A 20,639-nucleotide genomic window follows, 5' to 3' on the forward strand; every position below is an offset into this window, starting at 1 on the left:
TGATTAAGTTATACTGATGCTCATGTCCATTTCATCCAAGGCCGATGCCCATCTATATCAACCATGCATCGTCCTCCCAGTTTCGCCCCCGAAATTTCATCTCCTACTTATGACCTCGCTCTTTCCTTCTCCAGTGCCTTCTGCAATGCCTTCTCCTCCGCAAGACTAATGCTCCTCCTCCTTATCCTCTCCAAATCGCCGAAGACCTTAGGCACCAACTCTTTCTTGTTAACCTTGCCCATGGCGTTTCTCGGGATCTTCTCCACGACCTTCATATCTTGAGGAATCTTGTAGGCCACCAGCTTATCCTTCAACGCCCTTCTCATGTCCATTGCACTCCACTCCGATGTCTCCTCTTGCTCACCGGTGGCCGAGTTTCTTCGCTTCCGCTTCTTGCCAGCACTTTTTCCTTGTTCGGATAACACCACAACGGCCGCAGCTTTCTGACCCCAGGCTTCCGAGGGTAAGGCAACGACAGCACATTCCTCGACTTCAGGAAGAGACAAAAGCTCGCGTTCGATCTCCAATGCAGAGACCTTCTCGCCACCAGTCTTGATGATATCGGCGGACTTCCGGCCTTGAATGAAGTATGCGGGTCCAGTCGCCCAAGATCCGCTCTGGCCTGTACCTGCTCCTTCGATATGGGATAGATCTTTGCGGATCGCGATGTCGCCAGTCTTGAACCATCCGTCCTCGGTGAACTCTTTTTGCGTTGCTTCGGGGTTGCGCCAGTATTCGCGGAAGATGGTTGGGCCTTTCAATTGGACCTCTCCTGGATGTTCTTTTTCGCCTTCTTTAGTGATGCTGGTGATGACTTCGCCAGTGTCGGAGTCCACGAGACGGGCTTGAACGGAGGGCAGGGGCCAGCCGACACTGCCATCGATGCGATCAACATCTGAGAGTCCACAGGAGAGTGCCATGCCGACTTCAGTCATGCCGAAGCGCTCGAGGAGAACGTTGCCAGATGAGAGGGCAGTCCATGCTTTCTTGGTTGGAGTAGGCAACGCTGCAGAGCCAGAGATGTTAAGGCGAAGGTGTTTGCGCTGGACAGCTTCGTCGGCGGCGGCCTTGAGGTCTTCAGGTAAGTCTGGGTGGGATTGTAGCATGCGGGCCCAAACTGTTGGAACGACAGTGAAGAATGTTATTGGCTTCTTCTCCTTCTCGTTCAAGAAAGGTGCCGCAAAGCGTTTCCAGACATTATCGACGTTGAAAGGGTACATGAATTCGATGGTGGCACCGGCCAGAAGGGGCGTTAAGAGAGCATTGACAGTACCATGAATGTGGTGCAGTGGTAAGACATGCAGCAGATGGTCTTGAGGAGTGTATTGCCATGCCTCGATCAATGATCGAGCCTGGGCCGTCAAGACAGACGTGGGGAGGAGGACGCCTTTCGGTCGTGCTGTGGTGCCGGACGTGTAGAGCATCATGCCACCTTCTGTAGCAGGTGTTGAAGTGGACAGTTGGACCTGCGAGGATGACTTTGCACCTTCGGTGATCTTACTCACTGCCACTCGCAATGGTGTATGCGTCAGGCCCTCGCTCAGAACTTCCTGTGCCAACTTGGAGTATTTGCCCGTGTGGACGAGAGCGAGGGCTTCGCTGTGGTCAAGGATGTACCGCAGCTCACCTGCGGGAAAGGAAGGCGCGAGAGGCACGGCAATGGCATTGGAGGCCAAACATGTCAGAAGGGTGACTGTATATTCTCAGCTCGATGCTCTTGATTTGGCAATGCCATTGACGTCTACACACCTGCATAATCGTAGCTATTCTCCACCAGGAACGCAATGCGTTCTCCAGCGATTGTGTCCGCATCTTTACCCGTCTCTTTCAGCAACTGCTCTTTCCGCGATGCAACATCTGCCAGCAGACTGCCATAGTTGAACGATCTCCCGCTCAAGGAGTGTACTACTGCTGTCGACTCCGGAGCATGTTTTTGTATCGCTTCTGTAAAGGCAATGCGCTGCAGCGTCAATTGTTGAGATCCCGTCATGGTCGTGCCGAATGCTCGTCTCCGTGCTGACTTCGTGGGGTGTATCGAGGAAGGTGTGGTGCGCGTCGTAAGGCGTGCTGCTCTCGCGATACAATGGTTCGAATGATAGAAGCGTTGGAGGAGTGAAGGGAAAGTATTCATTTTTGCCGGCTCCTCTACAGTCGTCCTACTACCTCGGGTTGGGACACGGAGCCACAATGGGCAAGTCTGATGGGACCACTCAGCAGCCAACCATGATTTCCGCAGTCCGAGATAATAAGTGACGATGTCGGTGATGCAGGGATCGGCCAAAGCACCTCTTGACAGCCCGACTTCCGTGTCTCTCAGACTGCGCGGCGTTGGCCGAAAGTCTATTGCGGGCAACAGGTGAACGTGTTTTGCCCACAACCACAGTCATGCATGCAGCAAAATGGCCTTGAAGTCTCGTCTCTGAGTGGTAATATTCTCCGCGAGGGGCTTGGAAGGGCACAGGATTCGGTTGAGGGCACGAAGATATGTTCCGAGACAGAGCGACTTTCGGCGATGGGGCCGATGCTCTGCAATGGGAGTGACCAGAGCTGTACAATCGGCAATACAGGTGCACACAGTGTGGCAGCAGGCCAGAGGCGCAGTGAATGAGATGCTCCGTAGAGAAGCGATGCCACAGCACCGCCACGCGCTCCGCGTATTCCCCAGACGTGGGCTCTGTCACATGCACGCCGTGAACGACGAAGGCTGCTGAGGTGTCAAAGCGTGCGTCATTTCCTCCACGCCTGTGCCCGCCGGCGGACTTTCTTGCACTGCCGCGTACACGACGACTACCTTCTGCCACCACCGCCTTCTGCCCGTAGATAGACATTCTTCACTCCGCACATTCAGTGACCCCAGCCCAGTTCTGACCCCAGCCAGCAGCGACATGGTCGTGGACACCGAGTACTACGACGCCCTCGGCGTCCCGCCGACCGCGACCGAGATCGAGATCAAGAAGGCCTACCGGAAAAAGGCCATCCAATTGCACCCAGGTGAGAGACTTGCGAAGTGCGCCCCGTGGAGTGATGGCTAACACCCTCCAGACAAGAACCCAGATGACCCGACCGCACACGAAAAGTTCCAGGCCGTGGGCGAGGCATATCAAGTACTGAGCGACAAGGCACTGCGATCGCGATATGACCAAGTTGGCAAGGAGGGCGCGAAGCCCGACTCAGGTTTCGAGGACCCAGCAGAGTTCTTCACCATGATCTTCGGCGGCGAAGCCTTCCATGACTGGATCGGCGAAATCTCGATGATGAAGGATTTGACCAAGAGCATGGAGATCTCAATGCGCGAACAAGAGGCCGCTGAAGCCGAAGGTGCTGCCGCTACAGCAGAAGCTGCCGCCGCTACTTCAGACGCTGCGAAAGCGAAGCAAGCCGAAGCCGCCAAAGATGCCACGCCTGGAGCCCCTCCTCCACCACCTGCGTATGCAGAGACTGCTCCGCCCGAGTACGCTGCCGGCGCTGCTCACGACATTCCCATCCGCGACTCGAAGCCCGCATCTGGCTCCGGCACATCCACACCCCGCCCATCAGGCATCCCGACCAGATTGGCTATTACCGATAGAACGGAAGAGGAGGCTGCCGCTGCTGCTGCCGGCATGACGGAGGAAGAGAGACTACTGCGCGAAAAGGAGAAGAAGAAGGGCGGCTTGACTAGAGAACAACGTGAAGAGCTGCTAGCATTTGAGGCGGAACGCAAGAAGATCCGGGACGAGCGGATCGAGACACTCTCCAAGAAACTCATCGACCGCATGAGCGTGTGGACCGAAACTGATAAGGGCAAGGACGTCACTGATGCCTTCCGCGAGAAGATGAGACTGGAGGTGGAGAACCTGAAGATGGAGTCCTTTGGTATCGAGATTCTCCACGCCATCGGACAGACATATGTGGCCAAAGCTTCGACCTATATCAAGAGTCAGAAGCCATTGATTGGCGGCGTCAGCGGCTTTTTCAGCAGACTTAAGGATAAGGGAAACATGGTCAAGGACACCTGGGGCACCGTCTCCTCTGCGATATCTGCGCAGATGGAGATTGAGGAGATGGCCCGCGCAGAGGAGAAGGGTGGTGAGGAGTGGACCGATGAGCGACGCGCCGAGTACGAGAAGCGTGTCACTGGCAAGATTCTGGCTGCTGCTTGGAGAGGAAGCAAGTTTGAAATCACTGGTGTGCTCCGCGATGTGTGCGACAAGGTCTTGTACGATAAGAAAGTGAAGCCAGAGAAGCGCCTCGAGCGTGCCCATGCTCTCATCGTTATTGGCGAGATGTTTGCAAAGGTGAGTCGGTCGACATCACTATTGAGATCCGAAACATACTGACTTTAATGCACAGGCCCAACGTGATCCAGACGAGGAAGGTGACTTCATGGCATTCGAGCAGCTCATGGCTGAAGCGACTGCGAAGCGCGAAAAGAAGGAAGACAAGAAGAAAGAAAAGGAAAAGGACAAGCAGCGCCACAGCGTCTTTGGACACAAGCCACAGGAAGAGAAGCCGGCAGCGTCGACGTCGTAGAAAGCGCCCACGCCCACGACTCCTTCCAGCTCTCCCAAGAAAGAGGGCGCTGGTTCTTCGAAGACGTCCTCGCTTCGCGGAGCAAAACCCCCAACTCCTTCGCCACCACCTCTTCCCCCTCGTTCACCATCTCAATTCTCCTTCAAATCATCCCCGCGCCCCGACTCCCCTGCTTATTATGGCCGGGTACCACCACAGCAATCGGAAGTCCACCCGGCGCTGGCGGGAACGAGACGAAGGGGCAACGCGCAGCATAGCATTCGCGTTGTGGCTCCTGACCACGATACAGACGACGCCTCGACGTGGAACGACGACCTGCAGAAGACGGAAGATAGTCTCCAGCAAGAGCACAAGAAGGAAAATGTTACTAGCGAGCCTGAACGTATGAGGCCTTCGACTTGGGGAACGCCGTGATCGTTATCGGTCTGCTTACGTCCACTTGGACCGAAAGAACGCTTTGGCCCAGTGCTCTCTCATGCACGATGGCGACGAGTGTGCGTGCTTTTCTTGCAGATCGGGAAATGATTATCAAATTGATTGGTGGAGTACTTTTTGTCTTGGGATTCGTCACATCGAGCATTGTATGTCGTGCAGACCGTACACTGCGAGACCAGAGGATAGACACTTCACTTTGATACGATCGTAGATGATCCAGAATCAGAAGTTGTTTACTTGGCGCATTGTGAGCGTTGTCCAGGGGCGCAATTCGAAGAAGAATTGTGAGATTTCGTCTTACACCAACCCGTCCACGAGACTTCATTCATAGTCGTGCGCACAATTCACCTAGGAGCTGTACCGCCTGTGCGCAACTTGATCGCCATCGCAATTCCTATCACCGCCAGACAGAACACTCGTGCGCTTCAAAACCGAAGATGTTCCCTTCCAATGCATAAATATACAGAATCAAATACGTGTTAACAAGCAGCAAAACCACAGCTCATGATCAACGACTTGTCTCCAGACTAGCCAACACTACCGGCTTGGAGACTTGCAGGGAAGTGCATCTGTACGAGAAACGCAATTTGGCTATTTGAAGATCTGTACTAATAGGAAAATCTATACTAAGCATTTCATGATTTGCTGAAATGATGTGCGACTAGGAGAGGCATTCTTGGTTGTTTCGTGTACTTGTGCACGTGTAGATCTGACTTTGGCATTTGCTTGGTCCTTTCTTGCTTGATATAGTGTTGGCTTTCGACGCCTGTTAGGGACTTGTAAGAGGTCAATATCCTCTTCACCATACCTGCCTGCATAGTCGAGTGCATTCGCCGATTCTTCTGCTAATCGTATTGCGTCTGACTCGTCGGTATCGCTAGCGAGGCGCGCGGGAAGATCACATCGTCTCTTGCGCCAGTTTAGCATGTAGTCTGTGCGAAGCAGACTAAAGTAGTGTGAAGAAGGAGAAACTAGCGTCGAAGCCCTTTTCTTACTGATCATCATCATGATGAACATCGTGGAAGAGGCGTAGAATTTTTCTGGAATTTTGGTATGGTTCTCTTGTTGAACTTCGGCGATGTCGATGATCATTGAAGGTGTTTTCTTTGGTTCCCGCGACTTTTCGTCATTTGGTTTCGGAGAGCACTCCGACGGGAAACTCTTTTGGTCACCGCTGGTGAAATTGTGTCTTAGTGTGAGGATGGCGCTATGATGAGATCGAGTTCCGAGTTGAGACTGGTCGACATCTGATGAAACGCTCGCTAGAATCTGTTCTTCAAGTGTGTAGAGTGGGATGAAGTGCTGGAGGAATGCGGGTGAAGATTTGTGGAGAGTGGGGGATGGAACCTTGAAGGTGTCAAAGACACGAAGTGGGTAGTAGCGCTGTTGGTGACATGCCATTCGGTATTGAGCATTTTCCTGTGGCACGAATGAGAAAATGGACGAGGCCTTCGCTGCTGTGATCGAAGTTTGGTCTTGGAGGTGGCTTCATCGTGGAGACATTCGTCAGAACTGATTCGTTGCTTGCGTTTTGAGGTGAGCCTGTCAGCCATAGTATACGGTATGCAAACGCAGTAGGTATCGAGCCTAGCCGTATGCTTTCGCTTCGTTCGTGTGACCGTCCTCATATGGGAGATGGGTTCAAATCTCTGTGCAGTGCAGCATCTTCACTTGGCCAGAGCATGTTTCCTGGTCACTTGTCCCATCGCTTAAGCTGCGAGACAAGTCCGATGGCGGAGATGCTTCCGGGTACAGGTCGACCTGGTGTATCTGTTTCGCAACTGCCTTGTCCATACGAAGAAGTAACTTCTCGTCGGATCCTACGGCCATTGCCCCTTCATCGTTCGTACAAATCTTGTGCATGACACAATTGCAGAGATTGGCAGGCCAGTGTCGCCAGTTGCAAGTGCCTTGGCCGCAGAGTGTGTGATATAGATGACTCGAGACGTGCAACGGCCACAGCAGTAGCTCCAGCCCAGTCCACTAGGCAGCAATCTCATATCATGTAGGCTGATGTGAAGCAAATTCCGGGACCCAGCTCTTCAATAGCCTTGGCACAGTCCCTTCATGAAACATTCTTCGATTCGAGAGTTCGTCTCGGACATAGATCCAAGTGCCGGAAGTATGAAACACATAGAGTTGGCTGTTACCGATCTCGTGTTGAACCTGTCTGCAAGTGTAAAGCAGAAATCCATTGTTATACTCCACTGCCCTGCTTCTTCAACAAGAAAGTTTCTATCACTTGCATGTCCTTGACAGCATCGTGCATTAGAACCAAAGCGCAGAAGATGGCCTATAGTTCGCGACCCTTGACGCGGCATGTTTGAACAGGGTGATGCTTTTCTGCAGTAACATGTGACTGCTGATTTGGCGTTCGAGTGTCGGAAACGGTGTAGGAGGCCGTTCAATCCCCATCGAGGTTGCTACCATGCCATTTCGTTTTGACGCTGAACCTTTGTGAGACGTTCCACCTTTTCCTGGAGATATTTCAGTCTTCCGATACGAAGGTTTCTTGATCGTGGTAGAGTGTTTCCGCTGCGGTTTCTGCCTGGCGGTTTGAACAGTCGTGCTCTGCTGTTCATCGTCGTCGGAAGCTATGGCGAGTAGCCAGTATCGTGGATCATCTGGTGAAAATGCAAAGTCTCGTCTGATGACTGCAGGCTCTACGCAGCTGCTGCAGAAGTTGACCCGCTTCTTGGTCGTTGTGGTTGCGAAAGTAGTTGAAGTTGTCACGATGGTCTGTATTTGCTGATCACAGTTGGAGGTAGGGTGGTCAAGTTGCTGACGGGGTGCGGCAGGCGTGACAATCTGAAAAATGGCTTGGGTAGTAGGCATTATGATCAGCCTCTGCGATGTCATTCGGTCGAGCGCGACACTGTGGTCAGTCACAGTAGAACACACGAACGAAGCTGGAAGTTGAACTCCAATGTAACGACCAATCTCATGTTGTTGAGCAGCGCGTTGGTCGAGTTTGATTGGGTCTGCCTAAATGCCTCATTATCAGCATTGAGTTGGGAAGGGTACTGAACGAGCCAGGCTTCGTGAATTGAAAGGCGAGGAGTCGACCAATCTTGCATGCAACAACTCCTCAACATCCCCCGAGGAGTTGATGCATCGGAATGACTCGGGAGCAAGTTGGTACCGGATCGCGTTCAAGACGTTGTTCTGGCCTTCGTGCTGCACAGCATGCTCTGGTGCGGGACCCACGGACGTTGGACTCGGAACATCGAAGACATCAAGGTGTGAGATGCGCCATCGTGTCTCTGCACTTGGACGTTTGCTTGCAGTGAAGCAAATGTTTCCATTCCTGGAAAACGCAATCCCTAGCATGTGGCTGCTTTTCTTGACAACAATGTCTGGGATGCCCTTCATAATAAGTCGACCAGGAATTTGGACCTGGTGATCTCCCGCCGGCCGCCCGACGGAGTATACTGCGAGCAGTTGGGCCAGACCGTTGGCTAACAGGTCGGTCGCAGCCGCACGTCGATACTGTTGGAATGCACCCCCACGCACAAGGGAACATATGTGAGCAACCCTCCGTATCATCCATATGGCGCTGTTGGTTTGCACTGGCAGCAACCAATCTCGCCATCTGCCGAGAGTGACATTAGTAGCGCCAATTCTTGACCTTGACCAGAAACACTTCATTGACAATCACCAAGCCGGCCGTAGAATCCGAGAACGACCAGGTCGTGAAGGTTCGGGCGGTCGCCGAATTACTCGCAGAAATTTTCTGTGAGGTTTCTTGCTGGCCTGCTTCAACCCTAATCGATGTTGAAGTCTGTAAAAGGACTTTCGCGGCTTTCGGATAAATCATTGTCTAGGATCACTGGTCACGGGGAAGATTGCTCTGATACCACCGAACATGTACTCATCTGAAACGACAAGTCTGAAGATGAGGTCGGCAGTCACAGCCGGCTGCGACAAAGATCGAAAAATGTTCCGGTTGAGTGGCCTGACGAAACCTGTTCGGCGGCACTTGGCCAACTGCCGACATGAGACTGGGCCTCGTTTGACAACAGGACTTCACCTGCATGAGTGACAGAAAGTGGCTCCTACGCGCTGGACTTGCTCCCGGAGAGGCAACATGAAACCTTCTTGACCTCTGCGACAGAACCATCCGGCGGCAATGTGAGAATTCGTTCCCGGGGCTTGACTCAGTGGGACTTCGTTGCCCAGCTCGAGGATCAACACCCGTTGCTGGTATGCGAGGCATTTTCGCACAAGAGATGGAAATGGGCTGACCTTGTATTCTCCATCCCAGTGCGGCTGGCTCTTCGACGCGACAGCTTTCAGATCGCTCGATCGTATGCAGCTCTGCTTGATGTTGGTCTCGAAGCTGAAAGTGGCTCATCTCGCGTCCCAGACTGTCGGAGTTGTATCCTCGAGGGTTGGTGGTTGGGACATGGCTTGAGCGCTTCAGGTTGAGAAAGTCTGAGAGTAGCCGCAAAGTGTAGCCGCATGAAGCTTGCGATAACTTCACCTGTGTAATTCCGCTAGTAAGCTGAGGTGAGGAGGAGAGTCGCGTCTATAGTAGAGTCACAATGTGAGTAAGGAAGGTGCGAATGATGAGGTTTCCTCTTGCCTCTCGCAATCTTCTGGCGCTTCACTTTCCTCGCACCAGGACTCGGACCGCGCATCGACAGAATGCCACGTGGGAGTGAAGATGTCGTGTCGGCCGTTAGCTAGTGGCCGTGTTGGGCTTTCGACTCCAAACGGAGATCTCAGGAGTGCCATTGTGATGTGTTGACCCTGCATGAAGTGTCAATGTCTACCATATCATAACAGAAAGGCGGTCTGCGATCCGGTGCCAGCTCCTTTCTTCAGCGGCAGATGTCGTTTGTCATCCCGAGCATTGGGCGTCTCGTCAGAAAGTGCCAATTTGGCGATCTTAGCACTCCTGTTAAGGTTTGATACGACGGCTCCCGACGATGGAAGTGTTTGCGAGCCCGACATTCGCAAGCGCCATTTTGGGCGTTGCGTTGCCGGGCACCGTTCGTTACTCGCGCTTACCCTGCATACGTGCTGTGCTAATTCTGGCCCTTGCTTTCCGCGCGCAAAGTACACATTCCGTTGATCCAGAAGACTGTGAACAGATGGCGGTGTCGCACCAGATCACGGTCGCACTGATCTGGCAATGTTTGCGAGACTGGACTTGCGGTATTGAGTTTGATGAACAAGGTTGCGAGTACACTCTATTCCAAGGTCCCGCGTTGTCATAGCAAGTCACTCGATATGCATGTACCTTCTGCAGTGAGGACAGCTGTTCAGAGGTGCCAGCAGCGCAATGATGTCCATGCGTTGCAGCTGCAGGACATTGCTGCAGCCCCTAACGCTCTTGGACAGGACCCAGCAACCGGTCTATTGCGCAGCACGAGCGCCCAGTGGGGCCTCGGAGTGGCCTTGTTCGCAACTCCGTGATGAGGATTCGAAGCGGTGGAGATGCTGTATGCGAGTCTGCTCATGCCTTGGAAACATGCATGATGCATAGATTGTATGCTCCTTCACACCGACCGCATTGCGAAAGCTGTCAGCTGGTGCCAGCGTAGCAGCGGCATAATGCACGCCTGGAAGGATTGCAGCGTGTGTGTGTATTAAAGTGCTTGTCGCACAGAGAGCGAAGCGGGAGCTCGCTTGTTTGATATGCAGCTGGCATGGCTTTGAGCAATGAGCGAGCAGGACTTCAGCTCGTGCTGCCAATAATACCGGACATGTCTCGGTGGCGGTTGATTAGATTGCATTGCAGGTGTGGATTTCTGAGCACTCCTTCCGCTTGTTCAGGGAGTATCGTCATTAACTCGCGGCAAGAGCGTTTGAGTGTTGGTCGAAGCGATGCTGTAGTACCTGCAATGCGCTTCTACCTGAAGCGCCGGGTAGTGTGATCGTCTGTACTCGTGACGAAGATAGCGATGACAATCGTTAGCTGTTTGAGGGCCAGCACCGGCAGTTCGGACGAAGGCAGCATGTCGTGCAGGTATGCGTGGATGGCGCAACCGAGTCACGAGCTACAGCGTTGACGTGTCTCGCGCGGCTGCAGGTGGCCTACGTGAGAGGTGTCGAGAATAAGTCGGAGATGGTGAGGGAAAGTGAGAGCCAAAGTAACACGAAATGACACTTCATTGGACACAAAGGTCAATCGCTATTCAAACAACTAACAAACTCGGCGCGCATGTTTCTGCTGCAGCCTCTGGGGTATCGTCCTCCTCCGTATCCATGCATTAAAAACCTTTGTAGCGCCAGAAAATATCCCATGCAAGCCCCCCATTTCATCAGCATGTACTATTAACCGACAGCGAATCCAGCCGTTTCAATCTGCCTTGGAGTGGGATCCTATACCCAATGTATGCCAGCGAGCCGCGAAAAAAGTAATGATAGTAATAACACATGCCGCCCAGCAGCTCCAGAAGAAGTGTATTAAACGAGGTAGTGTTACAGTCGTAGTGGTGAAGCACGGCGCATGAATCGAAGGATGCCCGAGTTTACATCATCGACGTCGGTGACCATCGCCGAGACATGTAATCGATCGCTCCATGTCATTTTGGAGAAGGCGGTGTTGCGAAGAGAACCAGTAGGATGTGCCAGTCGTTGAGTGATTTCGATGGCGAAGCTGGACCTGTCGGTTGGAGTGGAGGTCAGATGGTGACGAGAGCCCTGGATATGCAGGCCAGGCGATTCGAGGTGGTTCATGAATCGTCAGGCGCGCGGTGCCTTATCTTTGCGGTCCCGCGTCGCTTCTTGTCGATCTCGCTCTGTCGGGCTGGTGACAAATTCCAGCCGAGCCATCGTATGTAGCGTATGGTACGCAACATTTATTTGGTAGGCGTGGGAGGCAGAGGCCGGCTTGGAGGTGGGTATGGTGGAGGTCCAAATGTCGAGGCAGGCATTGTGGTGGTTGGTGATTCGGTCTCGCCGAGCTTGAGTGTGGTGGTATAGTGGTGCGGTAGGCTCGTCGTCAATGTGATCAATGTTCAGTCGTGTAGTCGTAAAGGCCAACTCTGCAAGCGTAGTCGTGATGGTGTGATCTGTGGTGGGAGCAGAGGTGGGAGCGGAGCGGCGAGGTTGCTTATATGTTTGCGGCCTGGCAGCTTTTCTCTCGTCATTTCCCATGATGCAAAACGGTGCCTGTGCACGGTGCCCAACCCGCACGCATCCTGGCCGGCCGGCGGTGTGAGTCTGTGTGCCTGCCGCGCCTGCCTGGTTAAGGAGGCCTGCCTCTTTCACTCGCCCTTGGCGGGAAGCTAGGTCCGGAGCTAATAATGAAGCCTTGCTGCAGAGCAAACGCATGACCCGCCCTACCGTTCGCATCCTTTGCAGCCCGAGGCTGTGAAGGTTTCAACGTAACCGGCCTCGTATCATCGTGAGCAGGGAAGCATCCTGCGCAGCGATCGCCGGCAGCACAGTCGACGTCAATTTCTTTGGCACGTCGATGTCCCATGTCGCACGCCGCACAACCACACTCCTCGTGCACTTGCCGCATTGCACCGGGCGCGCGCAGCACTCCTATGCGGTCGCGGCGACCGCGCACGCCACGGCAATATGGCATTCTTCTAGACGACTTCCAGCAGGCCGGCTCGGATTGATCGCCCCATTGCCTTCCGCCGCTGCCGCGAGGCAGCTCGCTCGAGCGGCGCTAGTAGCTGGAAAAGCTTCCACAGCTCCAGCGTCGTCGGCCCAGTCGCACACCTGGTGCAGGGATAAGGGCGAGCAGCTCGCGACAGCTGCACCACCTGCCGTGCCGTTTCAGCACGCCGCCGAACGCGTTTGGCCTTTTTCTCTGCACAGAAGCTGGCGGGCAAGTGGCAAATTTGTCTGCAACGCACTCCTGCGTGCGTGCCGAGTCCGACACCACTACTGGCACCGGTGCTGCCTCCAGCGCGCACTCAATAATCTCGCTTGCCGGGGGTGCAGACAGGCGTGGATAGAACGACGGTAGAAGGTCCTCTAATGCGACCGCTTGCAAAAAGCGTTGCCTTGCATCGCTCGTCCCGCCGCCATTCCTGCAACTCTCGCCGTACGAATTGTGCCTTCTCATCACGAGGCGTCATCGACCCATCGTCACGGCCGGCAATAGCGTGTGCAGTATCATGGAAGAGCTCCATGCCGCGGACTGCTTCTCGCGCTCTCACTGGACCGCACACATGCCACATGTAGCGAATCTGCCGATTGACACGACTGATGGTGGAAGCTGGGCGGGAGCGGGCGCAGCATGATCACGAATGCGTCAGCGGAGACGACGACGGCCTCGCTTCTCTCTGCCTTCGTCCGCTGGATGGAATGCTTGGCCACGTGGACGCCGTAGACTAGCAGCGAGTCCGCTCGGAGCTTCGTCTGCGCCCACCCGTGTTCTAAAAAAGTCATCACAGGAACGAAAGGTTGCAGTGTGCAGCAGCCTCCTCGTTCCTGCGCGCCCGCAATTGGAAAGACCACGAGCGCCTGCGTCTGCTGCCGGCGCATTCACTGCTGTCTTGGAAAACCGGCAGTGTGCCAGCATCGGCGGATGTAGAGGGAGTGAAAACCGAACACTCATGATTCGTTGCTCGTTCTCTCCACCCAGCTCTGTACCTGCATGATCACTAACGCCTGCTCCTGATCAACGATCCGCCGTCGCCTAGCCGTCTCTTCAACAACGTCATTCGCGTGTTTCAGGCTACATTGAGATCTGTTGTCGCGCATGCACCAGTCACCATGCCGTTCCTGCGAGACGTGGGAGGAGATGCGAGGGCCGACACGCTGGTGCCATCGTCGGCGTCCACGGTGCTTGCGCACTGCAGTCCCTGACGGCTGCAGCAACGACATCTGAGCAAACCTTGGGGGCGGTGAAACATGGCGTATTGCTCGAATTTCGTGTGGCTTGACATTGGAGGGGCACTTTTCTTTTCTCTCGGATGCGCTGCCGACGCTGATGTTGCTCTCTGTCCGACCAGGCGGTACGCGACAAGGAACATGGCTCGTAAGGCCCTTCCTGTTCCTGTTTGTCGACCGGGGTAGGTGCATGTCTCCTCATCCCGGCAGCTGCACGACGCCCGCCCGAAGGCCAAAAGGCCGCGCTTCCGTTTCTCGTCAAGATGACAAAAGCCACTCTATCAGAAAACCTCACCTATCGAGTCTGACAGAGACGTCGTACGCGGTACGCCGTCTACTTCGCCATGTCTTTCCGATTCATGCGCCTTGGCGCTTGATTCACAGAAAGTCTGATGAGGAGCTGTGCTGTGAACATCGGGACTGCAGGCTGCATACCACTTCGCCGGAATGTCACTGCACTCAATATTGCTGCTGCAGCAGGACAGACAATGCGCCATCTCATTCCGCGGACATTGCTCACAGGACCCACGAAAGCACAATCGCACATCGCGGCTTGTTGGAACAACCATTTCCGTCTGCTGGCGCCCGCTTCGACCTCTTTGAGGCTATGCATGCATGTCTAAGCCGTGTGATTACTTTGCTGCACTCATCACCAGGTTGGAAATACATGTAAGCGGCTAACGGTAGGAGAAATTTCCCCAGTTGGCTGCTTTCACGCAAGTCATGGTATGGATGTCTGTGGTCTCAGACCACCCAGGCGGTACTTCTGCTGCCTTCAACTCTATTCCAGTTGATACTGGACCTTGCGAACTCAATCATGCTGCCTTCCGACTGTTTGTGCAAAAAGTCTAAAAATTTCAACATGTTGCATCTTCCAATGAAGCACACTTTTCGCTTGCCGACGGAGTTTCGAAAATTCAGAACATGTGTTGTAACTTGCTGTGCTGTGGAAGATACTCCGCGGCTAGCTCTTCGCATCGCTAGACGACTTCCCCAAGCTACCCCGGCCTCAGTGTCTTGTCCGGACGTGGCGGATCGACTTCACATCCCACGAACGTGAGGGGAAGTGTTGCGCGCGTGACGCTTCTGTTCCTGCAGTTGGACGACCGACTGCTCGCAGGCCTATCTGCGAGGTACACCAACCCCACGGCCGAGCTCAAACCTGCTGCAGTCTGCAGCTGTCATACGATGATTACGATCGCGATTGCCACTCGCTCCGAGCTCTCAACTCGCATTGTCGGGCGAGCTTCGGTAGCGAAGTGGTTGGTATCTGCGACAACGAGCATTGCCACTGACTGTCCAGCAGCTCACCAGCATATCGTAGAGCTCTCCATCCGCCACCATCCGCGATCCTGATGTCTTGTCATGCCTTGTCGTGCGCAATCCTGCCCTTCGGAAGGCGCTCACGATCACAATCGGCGAGAAGACGCACCATGGGACTGATGCACGCCTGGGCAACTAGGTTTCTGTTCCTGCAGAAGCAACCACAAATCCGTGCCACGAAGGATCGCTGGGCTTGAGCCATGCAGGGACGCGATCAACGTCGCCCGCGATGGTGCCCGCACTGCCTAGGAGTACAGCATGTCATCGCGATAGGGCTTTTCAGTGCATACGGACTAGCATTGTCTGGTACGCGTCCTGCTACGAATCCTGCTCCCATTGCGATGACATTGCAGCTTTTAGGCACCGAAAGCACGTCCCAGCCCTATCGATCAGGTCAATTAGTATACACGATCAACATTGGCGCCACTAGATTGATCGGCTTTACTTCTACATTCGTCTTCGCCCTCCTCAAAGGCAGCATCAAATCCCATGAACTTGGAAGATGATTCTCATAGGGGAAATGTTGAGAGCAATGCAAGACAATATATCCAGCACTGTCGGCGCCCGGAGAGCTCTGACTCGTGCACCCAATATCTTCGGTAGCCTCATTCCGCAGCCTCGTCGATTCCTCAAGCCAGTGCAGCTGCAGGATGGCAATAGTCCGCAATCCCGATGAGGCATGTGTTCATGCAATGCATGAGGTGAGGTCTCGCAATCGCTTCTTTGTTTCGGACTTGGCTTTGAAGCTACTGCGCAGCTGAGCTGTTCTCATGGTAGGCAAATCAGCTAGTCAGTCACAGCTCTATGCTAGCTGCGAATCCTCGAGCTAATGCAGTTCACGCCTCGAGAACGATCGATCTGCGCGCTTATGGCGCAGGAAGCAAGATCAACCGGGTGCGGGCATGGTAGATTCTCAGCTGTGGCTGGAATCAAGTTCCAGATGCTCTATGGCTGAATAGCAGAACAGAAATTAGGAGACACTCTGCGGAATCAGCCTGAGGAGTTCGACTTTCATCTGATCCTCATCATCCTGTATTCTGCAGCGCGTCTGGCTCGAGGAGCAAGGCAAGCGTGAGACTTAGCTCGCGCGGAGAGGTCACAAATTGTTGTGGTTGCTGAATTGACATTCTGCTGTCCACAACTAGACGCTCTTGTGCACATCGCTAACACCCCAAAAGGCCACAAACGAAATCCCCAGCCTTCTTCCCAGCATCAGCAAGCGCGTCCGTAGCTTTTTCTACCGCATTCTCGACCTTTGTGGCCGCATCCGTAGCGATAGACGCAACTACAGAAGTCGCAACATGCTCCAAGCTCGTGACCTTACCCGCCGCTTCAACCGCTTCATTCGTCACCTGCCCCAGCACACTCGTAACCTTGGGCTCGAGTTTCGACTTCCACAGCGGCACCAAAGCGCTTTCTCCCAACTCCTTGTAGGCAGAAGCTACCTCTTTCGCACCCGATACTAGCTTCGCCGTAGCCAGATCGCCGAGGTCACCAGTCCAGGGAATAAATGTGTTCACGCTCGACGACGCAGTCATCGGAACGAGCTTCGTAGCGCCGGTGATGGGAATACACGTGGACACGAGATCGTACTTGGTCGAAGCTAGAGTCTGTCTTCCTGTGGTCTTCAACTTCCAAAATCCGACAGATTCTTTCGCAACGATTTCTTGATTCAGATCCAAATCGAGATTGACGCCTGATATTTCGTTGTCTTGTAGGTCTATGCTCGCGTTGTCGTGCTGCTGAGGTGTCACATTCGACGACAGTGAGATCGCATTCGTGCCTTTCTCATTCCCACAAGCCGGTTGCCTGTCGTCCACTGTGACGTTGAGCGCCAATTCCGCAGCACTGAATTGAAGCCCGACACTCGCTCCTTGCCCCAAGATTGTCCAGTCAAGACTTAATTCCAATTTGGGTCCAATCTTTCCATGGACTTGCAAATCATCCGATATCCCTGGTGGTAAGGCTTCGAACTTGGGGTCGAATCCCGTGAGCTTCGGTTTCGTGGGATGAAATACATCCATTTTGAACTCGACATTCTGAGGAAAAGATAATTTGTATCCCACTTGCACGGCTAACTGCTCTTCAATTGGAGAGTAGAAATCCGAGGAGAGGAGGAATTTAATCGTAGGCCCCATGTCGAGGATGCCTTTGATGTGGATTCCAGCGTTGGGGACAACGTAGCCCCATATTTCATTGTCTTGGACGGAGCCACTGGCTATGGCTGTATAGATTTCGAGGAGAAGGGTGACGGTTGCAGAGATGGAGGAGGCGGTGATGTGAAGATTCCCTCCCCAAAAGCCGTGAATGTCGATGCCGAAGTCGATGTCGCCGGTTATGGCGCAGGTGGAGCAGGTCAGGCGGCCGATGGCATCAGGATTGGAGAGGACTTCCGCTGGACGTAGAGAGGATGGGAGATTGATCCCGTACCCAGAGAAGTCCTTGTTGAGCGAGATCTGGCCGCCGCGTTTGTGTAGCGTTGGAATTGTTGGCTCGTCACGTTGGATCTTGAGATGCCAGTTACTGCCAAAGGCTTCTTCGAAGCTGATGGGCTTTGCCGTTAGATGGACTTTGTTGGTATTGTCGTCAAACTCGGCTTTTGTAGCTTTCCATGGTTGTCTTGGAGAGCCATCGGTGTTGTTTCGATCGCAGTGCTCACTCTCTGTGATAAGAATAACAGCATGTTCCTTGCCGCCATTGATCCATTGCCACTCCTCTCTCACCTGTCATTGAGTCATTTTCAGTACATGCGGTGTTATTCATCCCATATGGACACTCGCTCACCTGCTGAAATTGTATCTCTTTATCAAAAGTCAACTCCACCTTCCCGTCCTTCTCGCACTTCGCAGTATTGATCACATCATCAAAATGCTCCATGCTCAGAACCTTTGTCATATTCTCTTCGCTAGCCACATCAAGCTTCGCGAACTGCTGTCCATGTCCACGTTCGAAATTGCTTGGAGCATAATATATGCTAGCACCATCCTGCAAAGCCACATTCCCCGACGCATTTGTCGCGGCATTCCTTATCCTCAGCGTCCGTTTGTGGTGGTTTGTCGAAGCTAAGCTGCTGTGATTCAGAAACATTGATTCGCGAATAGGGTCAAAGAACCTGCGTTCATCGCGCACGAGTTGCTTGATTGAAGCGAGCCTTTCCACAGTAATGTTGAGATCCACGTGTATCGGTTGTACATAGGTCATGAACTTCTTGGGTGCCGGGGTTGGCTTGACGGTGACGGCGAATGCAGCCAGGATGACTGCGAATGGTGCATGGTAGCGCATGTCTTCAGAGGAATTGCTGTGTTCTTCATGAACCCTGCAGGCTCATATTCATGGGTGTGGCGGGTGTATTGTTGATGCGGCCGACTTTTGACATACTGAACATCCAGCTGGATCTGCATCAGATGGATAATGGCAGCTGACGTGGCGTGATGCCCACGGCAGGCGGCATTGGGAGGTGACGCTGCGAAATGATCCATCGCTTGTAAAAGTACATGAATTCAGACCCTAAAGAAAGCCTTCGTCTTTGCATATCTCAAAGTACTTTTCCCGTAAACCGCTGTGATTCATGACACGCCTATTCCGCATCCTTCTGCTGGACGAGCCCGTCAGCCGGGTACTCCGCGACCTTCCTCTCGAATCGCGCCTCGATAGCGTTGAGCACTTCCTGATCGCGATCAGAGCTAATGAAGCTGATAGCAATACCCTTCGTTCCGAAACGACCAGCACGGCCCACGCGGTGGAGGTAAGTGTCAGCAGCTTGTGCAATGGATTCCTTGTACTCTGCTGAGCCCTTGTCGGCTCCACTAGTCTTCTGACGCTCAGCTTCCTTGTTGGAGGTCGAGTCTGGCATGTCATAGTTGATGGCCAAGTTGATCTTCTCAACATCGATACCACGGCCGAACACGTCAGTGCTGACACAGATACGATGGGCGAAGTTCTTGAAGGCGGTGAAGCGCTTGATGCTAACCGGATATCAGTATTTCATGCTTCGATCAGCCGATTGGGCCAACTTACCGCTCGTCTTGCGACATTTGCGAGTGCACAGTGACGGAAGGGAAGCTGCATTCGCGCAGGAGACGATCGAGCTCGTTCGCACGGAGTGTGTTCTTGACGAAGATGATGACTTGGTTGTAGTCCAAGGTATCAAGCAGATCATTGAGACGTCGGTTCTTCTCATCCTCGGTAAGCTTGACGTAGTATTGCTGAAGACCATGCAGAGTGAGCTTAGTCTCGTCATCGACGTAGATCTCAAGTGGGTTCTGCATGAATTTCTTGCAGACGGGTTTGGTCTGGTTGGACAGTGTTGCCGAAAACATCATGACTTGCTTTTGTGTTGGAGTGGCACGGAAAATCTCCTGGACATCACGGCGCATGTCTGCCAGCGTGTTAGCTTAATCATGATATGGAGAAGCGATTGGCAATACCAATCTGATCCAGCATCTTATCGCACTCATCGAGCACGAATCTTGAGACACTTCCCAGACGCAGCTTCTTCTCCCGAACCAGGGCGTTGAGTCGACCTGGAGTTGCGACGATGATGTGTGGATGCGTGGACTTGTTTGCAAGAAGCTTCTCGTTCTCTTTGATGTCGGTACCACCATAGAAGACCTCAGTCTTCACATCTGGCATGTACTTGCTGAAGCGCTGGTACTCGTTCTTGATCTGGAAGGCCAATTCACGCGTGTGACACATGACCAGGACGCTGACCTCGCCGTTCACTGGCTCAATCTGCTGCAGAGTCGACAAGACGAACACTGCTGTCTTTCCGAGACCAGATTTGGCCTGGCAGAGCACATCCGTCCCGAGAATGGCCTGAGGAATGCATACTTGTTGGACTGTGGAGTGATGTCAGAAGCGTTCGTCCAATCGTTTATACGCAAGAAAGCATTCTTGAAAGAGCAGAGCGTCCATCCATCGTCGTAGTCTCTTGCGCCGCAGTACCAACAGAGCGCGCGCAGGCTCATTGCCTCGCTCCATGGCCTCGAAGCACATGTACCTCCACTCCAGGCCATCGATGCTTGGAGGTTTCTCGCTAACGCGTCGCCGCTGTGAAGCGGACTGCGTTCGACTGCGCGACGCTGCAAGTTCATGCCGTTGCTGTCCTCCAACTGCCCCTCATTCCACGACACAGCTATGCTCGGCCAACTTGACGACCTCTGCGACCCGCTGAGATAGGTGTGTAGTGCCTCTCGAGATTCTTCGTCTTACTTTGCGCTCAATTTTGATGGACTAGATGGATGGACGCCCCTTGCTCGATCTGGCGGGAACGGGTGGCAGACTCTAAGCAGATTGTATGAAGATGACTAACCCTCTGATGGATGCTCGAAACCGCAGTCTGTGATGGCCTTGAGGAGTTCCGGCTTCAAGAGGAAATCGCGGAAACTTTGCGAGTGGACACCCACGTAACTGCCCTTGCCTTTGTCGGCGCCAGCTCCAGATACTGTCAGGTCTCCCTTCTTGGCATCGCCGTTCGAGGCGGCAGTGGCGCCAGTTGCACCCGCAGCGCCATCGGTGGGCTGAAGCTCCTCATCGGAGTAGTCAATGAGATCCTCCTCGCCAGACAT

General features: G+C 53.6%; 5 protein-coding genes across 5 annotated transcripts; 1 reads left to right on the forward strand and 4 right to left on the reverse strand.

Annotated features, from left to right (window-relative positions):
- Window positions 1–107: 107 nt before the first annotated feature.
- CKM354_000286000 (uncharacterized protein) lies at window positions 108–2,131 on the reverse strand (the record flags this gene model as incomplete). Its single annotated transcript, XM_044798030.1, has 2 exons — window positions 108–1,693; window positions 1,750–2,131. The coding sequence occupies 2 exons, from the start codon at window positions 2,129–2,131 to the stop codon at window positions 108–110; spliced, it is 1,968 nt and encodes a 655-aa protein (XP_044653965.1).
- A 754-nt stretch (window positions 2,132–2,885) lies between these two features.
- Window positions 2,886–4,512, forward strand: CKM354_000286100 (uncharacterized protein; the record flags this gene model as incomplete). Its single annotated transcript, XM_044798031.1, has 3 exons — window positions 2,886–2,991; window positions 3,043–4,277; window positions 4,333–4,512. 3 exons carry the CDS (start codon window positions 2,886–2,888, stop codon window positions 4,510–4,512), a joined length of 1,521 nt encoding a protein of 506 aa, XP_044653966.1.
- A 2,703-nt stretch (window positions 4,513–7,215) lies between these two features.
- CKM354_000286200 (uncharacterized protein) lies at window positions 7,216–7,782 on the reverse strand (the record flags this gene model as incomplete). Its single annotated transcript, XM_044798032.1, has 1 exon — window positions 7,216–7,782. The coding sequence occupies one exon, from the start codon at window positions 7,780–7,782 to the stop codon at window positions 7,216–7,218; it is 567 nt and encodes a 188-aa protein (XP_044653967.1).
- An 8,453-nt stretch (window positions 7,783–16,235) lies between these two features.
- CKM354_000286300 (uncharacterized protein) lies at window positions 16,236–18,354 on the reverse strand (the record flags this gene model as incomplete). The annotated part of the gene is made up of 2 exons (XM_044798033.1): window positions 16,236–17,795; window positions 17,857–18,354. The coding sequence occupies 2 exons, from the start codon at window positions 18,352–18,354 to the stop codon at window positions 16,236–16,238; spliced, it is 2,058 nt and encodes a 685-aa protein (XP_044653968.1).
- Window positions 18,355–18,649: 295 nt separating this feature from the next.
- CKM354_000286400 (ATP-dependent RNA helicase SUB2) lies at window positions 18,650–20,639 on the reverse strand (the record flags this gene model as incomplete). Its single annotated transcript, XM_044798034.1, has 4 exons — window positions 18,650–19,037; window positions 19,090–19,450; window positions 19,500–19,910; window positions 20,384–20,639. 4 exons carry the CDS (start codon window positions 20,637–20,639, stop codon window positions 18,650–18,652), a joined length of 1,416 nt encoding a protein of 471 aa, XP_044653969.1.

Source organism: Cercospora kikuchii, assembly GCF_019650295.1.
Source record: "Cercospora kikuchii DNA, contig_00002, whole genome shotgun sequence".
NCBI classification, from domain to species: Eukaryota; Fungi; Ascomycota; class Dothideomycetes; order Mycosphaerellales; family Mycosphaerellaceae; genus Cercospora; species Cercospora kikuchii.